General features: G+C 36.2%; 2 protein-coding genes across 5 annotated transcripts in view; one reads left to right on the top strand and one right to left on the bottom strand.

Annotated features, from left to right (window-relative positions):
* The window catches only part of LOC121322595 (tensin-1-like), a 287,308-nt gene that overhangs the window by 9,574 nt on the left and 260,782 nt on the right, over window positions 1–16,952 (top strand). The window lies entirely within an intron of this gene.
* Window positions 10,604–13,339, bottom strand: LOC121322596 (gastricsin-like). Its single transcript, XM_041262747.1, has 3 exons — window positions 12,614–13,339; window positions 11,998–12,145; window positions 10,604–10,903 (listed from the first exon to the last, which is right to left on the bottom strand). The coding sequence occupies exons 1-3, from the start codon at window positions 12,754–12,756 to the stop codon at window positions 10,778–10,780; spliced, it is 417 nt and encodes a 138-aa protein (XP_041118681.1). The 5' UTR covers window positions 12,757–13,339; the 3' UTR covers window positions 10,604–10,777.

Here is a 16,952-nt window from a genome sequence, read left to right as displayed (position 1 = left end):
TGTTTTGTTGTTTTTTTTTTAGTGTGTTCTGGCAGAGGCAAGGTAGCAGCTTGTCCTCTGCCAGGAATAATTAATAATAAAAACCTTGTGCAGAAGGTGGGCATCTCCCAAGTTAATTAAGTGATTAATTTGTTGCTAATCGGGAGATGGTCACCTGTATAAAAACCTGCAGCTCTCTGCACTCCGGGTGGGGTGTACGGAAAAGAGTACCAGAGCGAGAGAGAAAACGGAACTTAAAAAAAAAAAGGGATACTAAAAGGATCAGTGAAGGCAACTGCCCAGCCTGACCTTAGGTCTGCTTGTATTTTGTGTTCGTGATTTGTTTTATTTAAAACCTTCTTTTCGCTCTGTGAGCAGTGTTTATTTTTGTTCAAATATTTTATTTATTTTATTTTTGTTATTTAAAAAATAAAACAGTTCAAGCGCCATTGCACCGTACCTGCAGTCATTTGTTTTTTGTTCCTCCTTCTGGCCTGATGTCACCGCAGCGCCATTTCCTGTCACAGTCCCCTTCTCAGTACCGATTTTGAGACACCTTCCAGCACCTTGTGGAATCTAAGCTATGTTGTGTCAAAACTTTGATGAAGACAAATGGTGGCCCAACCCATAACTAGACATAGTTCCTTATCAAGTGGCCAAGCACTGTGTTTTGATGTTGATAACAAAGCCAACATGGACAAGGATGTTACAATGCAGTTTTAAATAGACGTTGATTCCCAGTCCTAAAGGGTTTAAAACTAAATTGACAAAAAATGGCATTGATCTTTTTAATAAACTGTTTTATCACCTACCCCCCCCCCCCCCCCCCCCCCCCCCACCCTCCCTCCCCTCCTCCGCATTATAATAAATTGTATCTTTATTTGAGAAAAGTTTTGGTGAAAGACTAATGCTAAATTTGGCATCAAAAATACATTAATGTGCCAAATTGAATTCAATTGGATTATAGTGTGGTGCCATTCCTCCTAGGAAACTAACAACAAAATTTTTTTTTTTTTTTTATTTAATTACAGTAGATACAGTAGAAGTAACATCCTGGTATATCTTGCAGTTCGGTTCAAGGATTGTATTTTAATGTATTTATTATTAAAACAAGGATTTTATTGCAGATGTGCCATAAGTAGGATATGTATGTTTTTATGCAACAGACTTGCACAACGTAGAAAAGAAAATGTCACATGGTTGGTGCCGAACTGCATGGTCATGTTTGCATTTATTTTAGGCATTTGTTTTACAAATCTTACCAGATTCCAGAATAGACAACTTCTGGATCATAGATAGCGTTTGATTGTTTAAAATTGAGGACGATGAATACATTAAACACCTTTTATTTGCTGCATATCTGATGTAATAAATAAAAAGTCCCTTTGTATTTCAGAGCGTGATAGAGAGAGCGTTGGGAGGTGCCCCTGATAATTAGATTCCCTGTAAAGACATGATTGTTCTTTTGATGACAGATGTGTGATTACCCCAGCCCTCCTTAAACACAGCCTCAAAAGTGAAATCAAATACAGTGCTAGATTGATGCCCCTACTTCATTTAACTGTTTTGACTGTTTTTGTGAGCTTCTGGGTAAATGACAAATTGATATTTTAAAGCACTTCAGATATTCACATTCTGTATTTACTCGGGTAGCAACAAAGTGTACAGTGGTAACAGGGGCAACAAAGAGGTAATTTGACAAGTTTTATTGGCCTTCATTGTCATTTATGTATGACACCCTGTTTAATAATAATATAATATCTTTATATAGTGCCTTTCATAGTGGAGCACCATCACAAAAGCACCTTACAGAGGTAGGCTGTGAACTGTGCATTATATGCAGAGTCACTTACAATAGGATGTTGATTTAACATCACATTCAGAGGATGGAGCACAAGGAGGTTAAGTGACTTGCTCAGGGTCACACAGTGAGTCAGTCAATGGCAGAGGTGGGATTTAAATCAGTGACCTTCTGGTTACAAGCCCTGGACTTTAACCAGTGGACCATACTGCCTCCTGTAATATATCATCTATGGCACCTCTTGCAGTGCAAAGCCCCATATAATACTGGTAGAATTCAGACTCAGAGGATAAAGCAACTTTAGTGATTCAACCACCAACACCTCTTTCAGCAACACTACAGTTTCCATGGAGGTCCCCTATCCAAGTATTGACCAGGCCCAAGCTTACTTAGTTTCTGAGATGTGACAAGACCAGGGGCAAATGGGTCTTTTCTATGTTCAATCTCTTGGGATTAAGGGGGCATGTTAGCTTGCAAGGAGCTATTAAAAGAGTGACACTAGATAAAACAGTATCTCACGCTATTGGCAGTGGGATACAAAGGTTCTTCACGCTTTCTGGTTAAATTCCAGCTCTATTATTAATTGATGCTTAATAGCCTTTTCTGTTGTAAATATGTTTGTAGATTTTTCTGGAATATAAACAACCACCCGTAAAAAAGAAAACAGCAACAACAACAACAACAACAACAACAACAAAATTTAATAAATTACATAACCATTCCTGTCAATGCCCTAGGGTCATAAATTGGATTAAAAATGTCTCCATCCAAACTCTTGCTGTGAATAGTTTTTTGTGGCCTGTGAAAGAATTGGGTAGTTTTTTGGAACAGTTAGGTAATTCAATAGTGAATTTTCTGCCTAGGTTTCCTAAAATAGACTGCCATTTGCATTTAACATTCTTTTTTAGTGAATAACTGTGGCAAAGTGACTAACAGTGTGCAGGTGCAAGAATGCTGTGGTGATCAATAAACAGACACACAACAATAATCCAGGTGCAGTGGTGGTTTATTTGTGCAAACCAAAAGTCTAATGACAAACAGCAGTAAATAATAATAATGATAATAAGCAATACAGTGGTGGTTTGATCCCAAAATAATAACAGTCCTGTTTCCTAAACACCCACGCATAACACAAAACACAAACACAAGCCCGCAGTGAGTGATTTAGTGCTTGCGGTGCTAATACAGTTTATTGTAAATAATAGTGCAGCGTTGTCCGAATAAGTGCTGGGCCTTGGTGACAGCTTCGGATCGTGTTCAACCATCTAATAATAACAAACAGTAATTTTAGACACGACAAAAACAAACAAAACACTCACGATAACAACACAGATTTTTCGTCCTGTTTAACATAACCATACAAAGGAACAGATCATTACATTATTCATGGGGATTGGCAGAAACTATTGGCAAATGGATAGTAAAAAAAAGCTGGCTGTGTTCTCAGATGAAGCGATGTAGTTAATGATAATTTGATTCATTGAGGTAAAATCAATGGGAAAACTTGATTCAGCAATCCGTACCATGTATGTTAAGATACTGGATGTCGAGACAGCAGTACCAAGCATGGCCATGGTTCATATTGTGGCTACAGTGCAGCACAGCATTTGTTAGTAGGTTGCTTCAATGTGCTGATTTAAATTGCAACCGTGCTTGTTATTATCATAAGGATGCTTCATAATTGTACTATTCATCTCAGCATGATTTTTAAAAGCATAAATTAAGATAATAACTAACAGCTGCCTTCAAAACTCAGGACATGCTGCCCTTTATAGAAAAGTGAAAGTACAAACTGTTTTGAAACACCCACTACAGCAGAGCTGCAATACAGTCAGGTGTTTAGAAATTGGTCCGTTGGCTGTTAATGCCAGTTAAATTAAATTGAAGACAGGCTCCACCTTAAACCCTTTCTTTTATTTTTATGATATGACAGCTACCTGGCAGGGTGTTTGGCTTATTTTGTAATGATGTGATAAGGTATGCTGAGAAGTGGTTTCCCAGAAACCTCTGCAGCATTCCTGCCTCCCGCTGGCTCTAGTCAAGTTTTGTGGCCTTGGGTGTTGCTGTGCAACCCTGTCTCGCCCTTACCTGACATAGCTTCCCTCCGCTCACTCTCTTCAGCACAGCTTAGGAAACAGTTTAGATATTTATGCTCCTCAGGACCTCCATCAGTCAGCTTTTATCCTATCATGGACCTACACTAAAATAAAATAAATGTCACCAGAACCCCCAAATGATTACCTTGAATAACCACAGCAGTCTAATTTGTTATTTTTAAAATAAACGGAACAACTGTTCTTTAAATGTCTTTAGCCTCTCTGTGGCAAAGTGGATTGTAGTGTACAGGTGTAAAGGTGATACAGTGCTCCAAACAACAAGACAGTTCTGATGAAGTGATGAGTTTTTAATTGTAATCCAAGGGTCGAAACTGACCAACACAAAGTATAAATGAAACACAGGCAATACACAACAATGCATACTGCTCTCTATAATTAACTCTTTGTGGTCCTATGTCGAACCAGTTCCGACATTACAATTTCTCCTTTCCGGTCCGATGTTGGACCCTTTCTGACATCATCAGAAAGGCGTCATTGCACAGGTCCCTTCTCTAAAAAAAAAATGAGAAAAGCTTTCAATGGCCGAGAGAGGCTGATAGAAGCTGAGAGAATACGAATACCACTGACATAACATGGACATAAACAAACAAGATAGCTCCTTCCGCATCCAGCGCTCAAAGAAAATCACAGACATTTACCAAGCTTTTTGAGATGTTACAGTAATAAAATAAAGACTTTGATAACATTATTGAGGAGTTTGGTGATAAATCGAATGAGTGGGGCAGGGCTGTAGATGCAGTACTGAGTGTCTTTTTGATATGCAGTGATTTTAAATCCTGTTTTACTGTGAATAAAATTACTTTTAAACAGCGTTTGGAAAATAAATTAGACCTGACGCGCCTGACAATGCTTAATAAATGGACCGTAAAGGGTTAAACAAGGAGCAGTCCCAAATAAAGTACACGATAATCAAAAGACACACACCCAATACACATACACAATCACCAGTCTTCAATGAGTGCAGTAGTGCTTGTGGTGAATATACAATTTATCGTGCTTTGGTGCAGTGCTGTTTTGGGTACATGCTGGCCTCTGGCGACACGTCCGGAACATGTTAGCCATCTAATAACAAGTAACAATTAGATAAACAAGCAAAACACTCACGATACAATAATACAGGTTCTTCCGAGTTCAGTGCTTTAACTAAAACGAAGGAACAGATTATGTCGCTTCGTTCTCTTCTTGACCCGTCACACATAACCCCATGGTAAACGATTGCAGCCACTCTTCCAATCTGCAGCTGCTACATAATTTCCCTTCTGGGTCGATGAGTTAGTGCACCGACACTTTGCCCCCTTTCTAGATGACCAACTTCCTTTTAACCGTAGGAATGAAGTGTCAGGCCAAACAGTCCTGGGTACTTAGTGCCCTCACAGATCGGGAGGGAGATTTACCACAAAACTCCGTCACACTCTCTTACCAGTTTTAGCTACCAAAATGTCTCCAGAAGGTTTATATCAAGCACAGTGCTCTTTGTTGTGTTTTTGTTTTTTTTGCCAGTGATTTCTCTGGTTGTGCTGTGGGAATTTCAATAACCGAGTCCATAATTTAAAAGATTACTTGAGAAACATAATTACTCAGCAACACATTAAAGCTTTGTACTGTTCATTTATAGACTAATAACTGCAATTCACCTCAGCACACCTTGTATATCATGAACCTTACGCTGCAGCTGGAAAAGCAGTAATATAATGTAGTGTGAGCTTGCCAATGCCGGAATCAGAGGATAAACAGGTACGTGATGTTTTGGAAGTGGTGGGTGTTGATGACAGCTCTGGCATTACAGACAATAGCCATGTATTAATAAGTGTTGAACTGTCGACCTAACTGATTATTTTTACCTCAACTATTTCACTCTATTAATTAAAAGAAGTTCTACCCCTATTGTGATCTATGCACCTATACCAAATCTGATCTTCAAAGGTACAATAGTACCCTTATAAAAGTTACTCTGCATCTAAGGCTTGCCATGTTTTTTTTTTAATATGCTTTACCATACCTCTCTAGACTTTACTATGCAATGTTTTTGTACTAAGGGGTAATGCTAGCACCAGAGCATATATAATGCTATTTGTTGAATGGTATCACATGACTAACATTTACATAATTTGATACATCAACAGTATCACTATCGTATTAACTTTTTCACAAGGGTCAGTGGTTCACTGCAGTAACAGCAGGATTACACAGCAATATTACAGTGCAAAAAACAGCTAAGCTGTTTGTGGGAGCATCTTCATTGAAGAAAAAAAACAAGCCTTTAGTTCCAACTATGTAGCTTCATAAGTTATGTTTTTCTATTACTTTTGCTTTGCATACTTTATTTTCACTTTGAATCTATTATCCTCCCACTTACGGGTAGTAATACAATGTTACCATGGCCCAACATTCACATTGTATGCTTCCCATTTCTCTCATAAAGTACAATCCTAAATTCTCCCAAGTTCCTTATGTTGGTCTATTCTTTTTGTTTCCCATTCTTCATTTTCACTTTCACTCAGGCAAGGCCCTTTTTTTCCTGCCACAACTCTCTTCCTGTGTTACAGGTAATACGAGCAACACTGGCCCTTCATTCACTTTTAATGCTGCCCATAGGAAACTGTGGTGTCAGGTGGATCCTAATTCATGTAACACAGGACGTGACTGCAAAGAAATTGATAGCATTGTGGCAAGGTCTTCACTGGAGTTGAAAATAATTTAAAAAAAGCCTTGGCTATAAGATACAGAGTTCAGTATTAAAAGTTTTGTAAGATTAGCCTTTTGTTTTTCCTTTTAGTAAAACTAAAACTGAATGTTTAATGATTTACCAAGTTTAATATTTACAGTACAGTAAGTTCTAAGTAAATTTTATAATAACAGATAGCCCTAAGCAGCTTGGATAAAACTGTAAAGAAAACAAACACGCTGTAACAAGCTGACATTAACTGTAAAAAATGGAAGTTTAAAAACTGAAGTTCGGAAGGATGGACGTCTAATAGAAAAAGAAAGTTGTCTTCGTTTCTTTGCATTGATTTCTGTATCCCTCCACAAATTCTGTCATTAGGATGTTTATTTATGATAACACTTACATTCTTAGTAATTCCAGGCCAGTGGACACAATAATAGCATTCAAAGGGACCCCTGTGTAGTTCACATTGCTTATTATTTTAAGCAAACAGATTGAAAGGCTTGATTAAAGTTTTTACAGACGGTTCAAGTTTGGGTTTGTTGTGGGTTTTCTTTTCCAGACTGGTATTAATTTTTGGCAGAAGTTAAGTCCACTTGGATATACCAACTTTTTTTTCATCATTCTTCAGAATAAATATTATTATATTTCATTTATATAATGAAGAGCTTTGATGTACATTATTTGTTTTTCATACATGCAGTATTTAACTGTGTACTATTGTACTTTCATAAAGTAGTGAGATAATCGTAAACCTCAATCCGGGCATTAAAGAGGGAATCTCATTGAAATCATATTTATCTTACCTGAATTCTGGTCTCCTGGTCAGCTATCTACGCTGTTCAAGCTATCTACGCAGTTTTATAGACCCTAATGCATCCTAACTCGCTGCCATAACAGGTACTCCTCCTTCCCAGAATCCTACTGGAAAAATTACGTTGTATTGTGGTTGAGAGTTCACCGAGACAGATTACATTCAGGGATGTTAAACTGTACGGTATTATTCCTTATTGATCATTTTGTACAATTAACAAACGTCCAGTGAGTGGAGTGGAGTACAGTGAACAGCCCCACTTATTGCATTCATTCATCTCTCCTGATTGTTGTATATACTCAATAGCAGGCCTCCCACAAAGATCCAGCACTGACAGGGCTCTATAGAGCAGTTTTGTCAGCAATGTAAACATTTATACAAGCACATCAGTCACAACAGTGAAGTCAGTAAAGGTCAGTGGGATATACAGTCACAAGGAAAATACATTACATTTTTTTTTTTTAAAAACAGCTGCTGTAACACAGTTCGTCTGAAGTCAAAGAATAGGTATCATTTCTAGCGAGAGCTGTTAAAAACGAAGTTATACCAGTCCCTATTGAAATTGTCTTTAAAAGCCTAGGGTTGGTGGTGCTTATTTCCCCACTGGTTTTTCAAATTGCACAGCCTTTCTATTAAGTGCTGGATTAACTGTATTCAATAGTTTCTTTCTGTATTTGTAATTTTTTTGTTCTTGTGCTAATTGTTTTTTTTTTTTTTGGCGTTTAAAAAAAAAAAAAAAAAACTTTTACTTTTTACTGCATGAATAACACATTTTATAGAGCAAACAGGACAGCCTCCAAGCAACGCTCAGTTTAACTGGCCAGCAACCGTCTTTCTTAGCAAACAAGCCAATAAACAGGATGCATATTGTTTTTTACAGCAGCCGGATTGAGCCTACTCGATGCATACAAGTGCATACCGGGTGTCCCAGGGAGCAGCTCTGACCTTATAAACTTCAGAAGTCACTGGCTATTGCCAGGACCCAAGCTAGTACTGCTGAAACTTTTTAAGAAAGCATCAAACTTTCTCAGTTGTCTTTCAGACACATTCAGACAGGTGAAAGTTCTGGTTGTATGCCCAGCTATTGAACTTTCTCCAGTTTCACCTTCGCTCTGGTCAAGGATCTGTTTTCCTCTTAGAAATGGGAATATCCGTTCCACCTGAACTGACATAGTGAAACATCTGACAGCAGAATAGCATCTTAGAATTAGATACTGCCTTGTGCAACAAAACATGAAGATATGTGAGCTTATAATAAGAAAGGGGGATACTTCTAAACAGAGTTATGTTTTACTGATGGTTGCATTATTCCATTGAGCAAGTTTAATGATTAGTCTTGAAAATAAGATATTTTTTAAAGCATGATATATATATATATATATATACACACACCATGGTAAATAGTACATCCATGGGAAAAGCATGGGGAAAAAAACCCTAAATTACAGTGTTAAAGTCTTCTTCTGGTTAAAAAAGCTCTGATTGAAAGCCACTTCTTTGGTCATTTCACTTGGAGAGTGAAATTGTCCCCACCCTCTGAAAGTTTATTTTCCTTTCCATAACTTGCTACATCATCTGTTGATTGCCATTGTTTGCATCCAGTAACACGCTTTCAACCCGAAGACACTGCTGAGGTATGCCCAAGGAAGTAAAACAGTAACCGACTTCCTAATAAATTAGGCTGCCATGTTTTCAGATATCATGTTTACAATATGTATTCTTTGCTACAGCCAGTTAAAATGAGTCACTTTATCTGTGTGTGAAATAACAGTCTATGGCTTCTAGATGGATTGTGATTTGCAGCACATTAGATAGTTGGAAATGTAATTTTCACTTGGTCTGCCATGTAGTTTATATTTGAAATGCAAATTTCTCTACAGAATTTGAATATATTATAATTAAATATACACCTGAGGAAAATAATAACATGCATATACAATGTTACCTTTAGTTGTTACATTTCAAATAATAATAACAACAAAAAAACAAAATATAGCATAAATGATCATTTTGCATTTATTTTAAGTATATTTAGACTAATAACATTTAAAAAAAAAGCAAGAGCATCAGGAGATGTGAAGATTTAGCAGAAATGTAAAAATGATTAGATTTTATTACTTTACCATTTAAAACTATAAAATATTATAGCATTGTAGCAGGTGGGTGATTTAATTCAATAATAGTAAAATGCTGAATATGGCTACATTTGTCTCAAGAGACAACAGGCTTTTATTATTAAGATAAAAGGATGTGGACAGTTGACTTGAATTGACTTGACTTTGGTTTGATACAGAGACAACCCACACTTCAGTCTACTTTTCTAATCATTTCTAAATCTTAATATCCTCTATTCTACGATGTTCAATCATAACAGTAGTTTGTTATTTTATTAAAGCCATTATGAAAGAGGCTACACAGGAACTAGGCTTTCCAGTTACAAAGCAGGGCTAGGCCGAGAGGTTTAAACCACCTTAGCAAATCCGACTTGGGCATTCCCTTGGTCGAAGACAGTGTAAAACTGCCTAATGAAGGTATCGCCTAAAGTCCAGAAAGGTTGTCCATCCCGGTATTCCTCATGGGAAGCTTCAATGCCCAACCTGCAGTACTGTTCTCCGGTGTTAACGGGGTACTACCAAGACAGAACATTAAGAGATTATCTTAAAACTGTTGCCTTTTACAGACTTCTAGTGTAGAAGTTTCTTATAGCAATGTAACCTTGATTAGGGGGCTTTACCGTCTTGTAGTTCAGCACTTCAGGAAAGTAAGATACCAGCTTAAAGATGAGGGCGATATTGTACAGCCACTGCATTCCTTCTGTTTCATTATTTTAACATATGTATTCTGTCTGAATGTTTAGTTTCTATTGTGTTTCCTGTGTTATAGTCAACATATCTATCTGTCTATCTATCTATCTATCTATCTGTCTATCTATCTGTCTGTCTATCTATCTGTCTGTCTATCTGTCTGTCTGTTTGTCTATCATTTGGTACATATGTGACTCATTATTACAACATTGTGATTACACATCTGGAGTAACCTTGACAATTTCTGTCGGTGTGTGAAAATGTTTGTAGTATTGTTTAAATAACTTAATTAGTTATTTCAGTGGTTTACAGAAACATTATTACTGGTACTATGTGACTAACAAATTTCTAAATCTAGTTTATTTAGTGTATTATATATATATATATATTTTTCTATAATCAGCAATTAACAGCCATTTGATTTTGCATTCTCCTTAGAATGGACCTTTGCTACAAAACATTATTCATTATACTAGCCATGCTTCTTACTACACTACAGCAGAATCAATGAACCCAGAATACTCCAAAGGAAACTGAATATGGATACATGTTAGACAGAATTTCAGTTGTCAGTACATTGACAGCATTAGTAGACTGTCACGGATGATACTGTATTTTACTTACCACCAAGGTATAGAAAGAGGGCTCCAAATGTAAATGTGCTCCATTCATAATAAAGGTCAAGGTGGGCAGGTTGTTCAGGTTGTTACAGTCTACAACGTACTGCAAATAACAAGAAACTAGTGAGACATATCGATTAAAACAGGCAAAAGGGAATGGGGGAGGGGTGCATGACATCCTTGGATATTTTTTTAGATGGCATTCTGAAGAAGTGGAAGAATATGATTGACTGATAAGCGTGCTAATCCTCTCTACAAAGGTCTCAAGAGCACGTCTTTCTCCTCCGAACGTACAACGGTGACTGAGTAGAGAATTTGGACTGGATGGGTGCCTCCGCGTAAAAGCTATATATTTATTGTTGCATATTACATATAAATAAATAAATAAATAAATAACCTTACGTAGTTTAAAATCTTCTGACGAGCCACCACTGGCTATAACTATGGTAAACTTTTGCAAGGATTACTAACGTAATTTGACACAGTTTCACAGAGGTGGAAGAACCTTTTTTTGTTTTGGAAGTCTTTATAGGAGCATTCCCTGTTGTTGAAAAAAGGAAAATAGTGAGTATGCCTGGTAAAAAAAAAATATTCTTAGCAAAAACAGCATTACACAATTATACAAAACACATATATTAGGATGTTAGATATGTCAAAAATGAAAAGTAGATTTATAGTCTGGCAATCTATTGCAGTATAGGGCCGCTGTTATAGATATGGAAAAATGAGCTTGTCTCAGTTAGTGGCACCTAAACTACTTTATTATTATTATTATTATTATTATTATTATTATTATTATTATTATTATTATATATGGTGAACAGTATTTTTTGTATGAACCGCTATGTTTTACAGTCTCATCGTATACAGTGTTGGTGGAAAACCAGCACTGTGTTGTGAGACCTGTATAATGAAATTGCACGTGTAAAATACGTTTAAAATTACTTCAAAATAAACTTGTCTACAATTGTAATTCTATTTTCCAATGTTATTCTCAACACTTCAATAATTTAAAAAAAACACGGTTAGTTATACAATTTCAGTCTGTTATGCCAAATAATGTACACCAAGACTGGTAACATTGAGCTAGCACTTGTGATATACACCTGAGATAGAATTGCTGCCTTATTGTGGACAGTTGGATGTATGTCATTCCTTATATTATCATCATAAAACTTGTAGCTACTTTAAACTCACATCTCCATATTCGTTGGCCTGAGCTCCAATTTGCTGGTATAGTTCGTCAACAAATTGTGGGGGGCAGGTAAGGAGAGAGGTACCAGTGTCCACGATAGCTGAGCATCCGCCACTGCACCAGCCAGTCTCCTGATGGTCGATCTCAAAACTAAAAGGAGAATTGCAAAGTGCTTTTACTTGAGATATTGTGCATCATATACAGTCCACAAATGCATCCTGACAAATAACAAAAAAATGCAAAAACATCAAATTAAAAAAAAAAAAAAAAAAAAAAAACCCAAAAAACCAAACAGCTAAATAAGTAAGTAAATACAAAGTTTTAGACAGGGTGTGAGCACAACCCTTGAATTCCCCCACTTTTACTCGTATCGCACTTTATCAGCTCTTCTACTTAGTGTAAGATAGATTTATAAAGAAAGAGAGATAATAGGGGAGACTGAGTTGAAAGAACACATTAACACATGATCTGAGTGGAATGAGGAAGGCTTTCCAGTCACAGATAAGCTCAAAGCACATTCAGAGGCAATGTAAAAATTGACAGCATGCTATGTAAAAAAGCAACTAAAATGACATTTCAAGCTACTTACTCTAAAATTAAAATAGGAAGAGGCTTTACCTATCTATAACAAGCTGCCAGTGGCTTCCAGGTGTGACTGGAACCCAGTGGATTTCACCAGTGTAGTGTGTAGGATCTACTCCTCCAAACACTACCTCACTTCCATGTCCTGCAGAACTGAAAAGCATCACACGTTTATGCATTTAAACACATTTTTTTGGATTCAGAATACAAAATAGAAAGGGTTGCCACCTTGTTTCTTTGAGAACAGTTGACAGTGTAAATGTAGGATGCTCTAGGATGCACTTCAAAGGTCAGTGTTGTTCAATCAAGTTGAAAATAATTTATAGGGAGCACTTTTATGGAGTGTAGTTGGAGACACTGTTGTTCTGATGTAACTTCAATGGAACTGCAGTCTACTTTGCACACAATAAAGATACTTTTTGAAAAAAGTCATGATGTGGCTAAATTAAACTCTACACCCATCCGTAATTTTCTGCTCTAGGAAATTATTATTAATTTGCTGGGGGATGCAGAGAGTAGGTGATACTTCTAGAGAACGCCCTACCCAATTTTGAATAAAACTGGTTTGGACATTCTGAGAGTACAAAGAATCTGGGTAAAAATGAATGTGTCCGTCTATCTCTACAGATGCCACACATCTTTCATACAGTTACTGTAGGCCATATAGGCTTTCTTCATAATCCGTAATTTTGTAATTACAGCCATGGCAGAGAAGGTACAACTATGTTCAAAAGTTTTGCATCACTCTATAGAATTAACTCATTTTTTTCATGAAGTCTAATGAAACCTGCTGAATAATGTTACATTAACATATTGAATTACATACCGCTTTGTAGTTTTCCATATACTTAAACAAAAAACTGACACAAATTGAAAAATGTAACATTTCAAAAAATCTAACATGAAATACTGTACTACTATTATGGCTTCCGGTACACTTTTGCAATATCAGTTTGTAATTTCTTTGATTACATGATGTTAAATAAAATATCTGAATTATGTTCATATATGTTTTTTTGTACTTATATCTCAATCCTAAAATTCTGGGTGATGCAAAGCTTTATGTAACAACAACTTGTTCACTGAAAACCCTTCCCAGACCTTTGTTAACCAGAAGCCCTTATAAAACAGAAGAATGTCTTGTTTACTTTGAGTAGAAAAGGCCTACTTGGTCAGGTAGAAAGCAAAGATGGGTTCTTCCAGCAGGTTTTCCTGTATCATTGTGTCCACAATAGGGGTCATTCCCCCTGGCTGCTTGAAAGCCATTCCCATGATCCCATCATGCAGTGGTCTTGCAAAGTGGTTTCCAGGTTCTTTGATGCTCAGACCGATCTCTTGGTTTGTGACCGTAAGGCCTTGGAGCTAAGGAGCAGTTGTGCAAAATATCCATAATGTAATGATAAATTTCCTTTGAAATGACTTATTATCCCTGGATGTAACTGGCTAACTGGCTATCTTACTGGTTCTTTAGCACATTGCACAATTAGACAAAACCCTTTATTCTCAGTGTTTAACGGGAAATATACATGGTTACATAAACTATAAGGCTGTATTTACTGATTTTCACACACAATTTAGCCCAGTTGTGACTATGAAAATACTGATTTACACCAAGAAAATCAATGGCATAACATTCAGTAGATATGTTTAAAAAGAATAGTCTTAGTGCAATATGAGGCAGTTGGTTTAATATACTTCATTTAAGTTCTGATACAGCTTAACATCACCAGATTTACATGATTTCCATTTGCAAAGAACCCCCAATATTTAACTGGAAAGTGGAAATAAATAATATTTTCACTGATTGTTTTCACCAGTTTTTTTTTTCTTTCTAATAAATAATGTTTATTGTAAACTTCCAAGAAAGTTTAAATAAAATAAAAACAATTGAAAATAAAAAAATAAAAATAAAAATGTATGTGTGAAAAGCCATTGGCTGGCTATACTGTGCTTGTACTTACAGAGACAGTGTCATACCCAATGACCCCAGTGAGGCTGCCAGAGACGTAATGCACTGAAAAGGGCTCCCCATTGCTGTAATAGGTGGAGGATTCCTCAGGGTTGAACAGATGATGCATGCCTGGAAAAAGAAAGTTATTGAACTCTTTTAGTCATAGATATTCATGACTTTTCAGAAGTCATTCCACATATTTAAAAAAAAAGTGAATCCTTTTAACAAGCTTTATTTTTAAATTAGATAAGTGAAACAACATTCTCAGATATAATTTATAAGTTGAGTACCTTCTTTTTTAAATATGAAGTTATAATATTATTCATATAAGTCCCACTAAGCTAGTAGAGTTTGAATGGGCGAAGAATCTACACATTCAAGTTGCTGTATGGTGAACATATACATTCTGGAAAACACAGTGTGCACTGTAATTACTGTATACTACAATTACTAAATGTACAGTAGTTGTCATTTCTATAATAATTATTGGCATTATGTATTTGTGCAGTTAAATGAAGCACTGTTGCTTTAAGCCACAATAGATATGTATCACATACGTTTCTCACATACAGTGATTAGAGAACAAGTTTATGTACTTGGAAACATGTGTCACGTAACATATAGAAACATATGAAGCTTCTGTTTATGCTGAAATGAATATCCAAAGCTACTGAACTGCAGCACTCGGTGTGCGTGATCTGAAGATGATTGGTTTTGCAAAGAGGAAGCGAATGTGTATATCCAGCGTAACTGGGATATACTTGCATACCTCAATTATACACATGAAATACATACATGCAATTTGTAAGGGAAGCTTCACAGTCAAACAAGTTACTATAAATATGGCATAGAGTTGACCTTCCTGTCCATGTCTGACTTATATAGCAGTATTATTAGAATACAGGTGTGAGTGCAATAGTTATTTTTCTGGGATATTGGCAGTTGGCAGCATGTAATATATCTATATCTATATCTATATATCTATATATCTATATATATATATATATATATATATATATATATACACACACACACACACACATATACACACATAATATACAGTACATATATATATATATATATATATATATATATATATATATATATATATATATATATATATATATATATATATATATATATATATATATAGATTATAGACACACACACACAATGTTACAAGGCCTATTAGAAATGTGTGAAACCCAGTTTTAAGGTACTCACTGCAGGCCTCGCTCTTGCAGTAGACAGAGTTGATCCATAAGTGAGTGGAGCCGGTGTCAAAATGGACATAGAAGCTTTGAGGTGGGGTTCCAATACTGATTTGTCCAAAATAGGCCATCTGGAACAAAACAGTATTACATATTAAAGAAAAGTGGAACACATAAACATAAATGGTAACACAGTTTGACTATCAGATGGAAGTCACATCTGATAGAAATAAATAATAATCTCCAAACATGTGGTGTATAGCAACTGGTATAATGCTATGCTAAAATGGCAGAGAAAGACACATACATAATAGAAGGGTGGCTATAATAATATTGTTGATTATTTTATTTCTATATGGGGTTTTAAATGATCAACAGTTCAAGGCTTTTCTGTGGCTTTAACTTCACTTACACATGCAAGCTATACAGGAACTTAAAAGCTGTAGTGTTTAAATTGATAATCAAAGAAATGAAACCAAACAAATACAATTTCAAAAGCGTATCGGACATACGTCCTTGTAGTTCAGGAGCGGTTCGTTGTAAGAGCCATCAGAATTCAGCTGCAGATTCGTGAGGAAGTTCTTCAGCTGTCCACCCTCAATGAGCTGCTCATAGGGGGTCTTAAACTTTATGAGAGGAACCCTGCAATTTAGATGAAAACAACTGGTCAGTTCAGGAGCAGGAAAACAAGAACCGCTAGCCAACTAACAGCTCTGACAGCCCCTCAGGTGTAGTCATATATTTCATCTTAGAGAATGGAACTTTGGATCCAACTTCTTTAAAGAAAATGGATGTCAAAAGAGTGCATTGCTTTATTGAATTCAACACATGCATTATAGAAGCAGCTGTGATGAAACGTGGTTTGGACATCAGGGTCATTGACAATATAGGAATCTGAATATGTCTGTCCATCTATCTGTTAATCAAACTTACATTTTAACAGACAGTTGATAGAGGGAAAGGTGGTCTACTTTTATTGTGAATTTTTACAGCTGCGCTGGCGGATGATTGCCATTCTTGTTGTAATTGGTGCAGACTGTGTAACCTAGCGAGACACTGTGCAAGCAACATGCTAACTGTCTTCACCTACTATGCTGTCTTTGAAGTGTTACACAACCCCCTGCAGTGTTTTCAAGAAACACATTACTTTACCATGACTGTATCCTGTGACACTGTGAAATATACTTTTCAGCATAAATGTAATCCCAGTTAT

This window comes from Polyodon spathula, chromosome 11 (assembly GCF_017654505.1).
Source record: "Polyodon spathula isolate WHYD16114869_AA chromosome 11, ASM1765450v1, whole genome shotgun sequence".
NCBI classification, from domain to species: Eukaryota; Metazoa; Chordata; class Actinopteri; order Acipenseriformes; family Polyodontidae; genus Polyodon; species Polyodon spathula.
The sequence above is the reverse complement of the archived record's forward strand: the minus strand, read 5'-3'. Positions and strand labels throughout refer to the sequence as shown.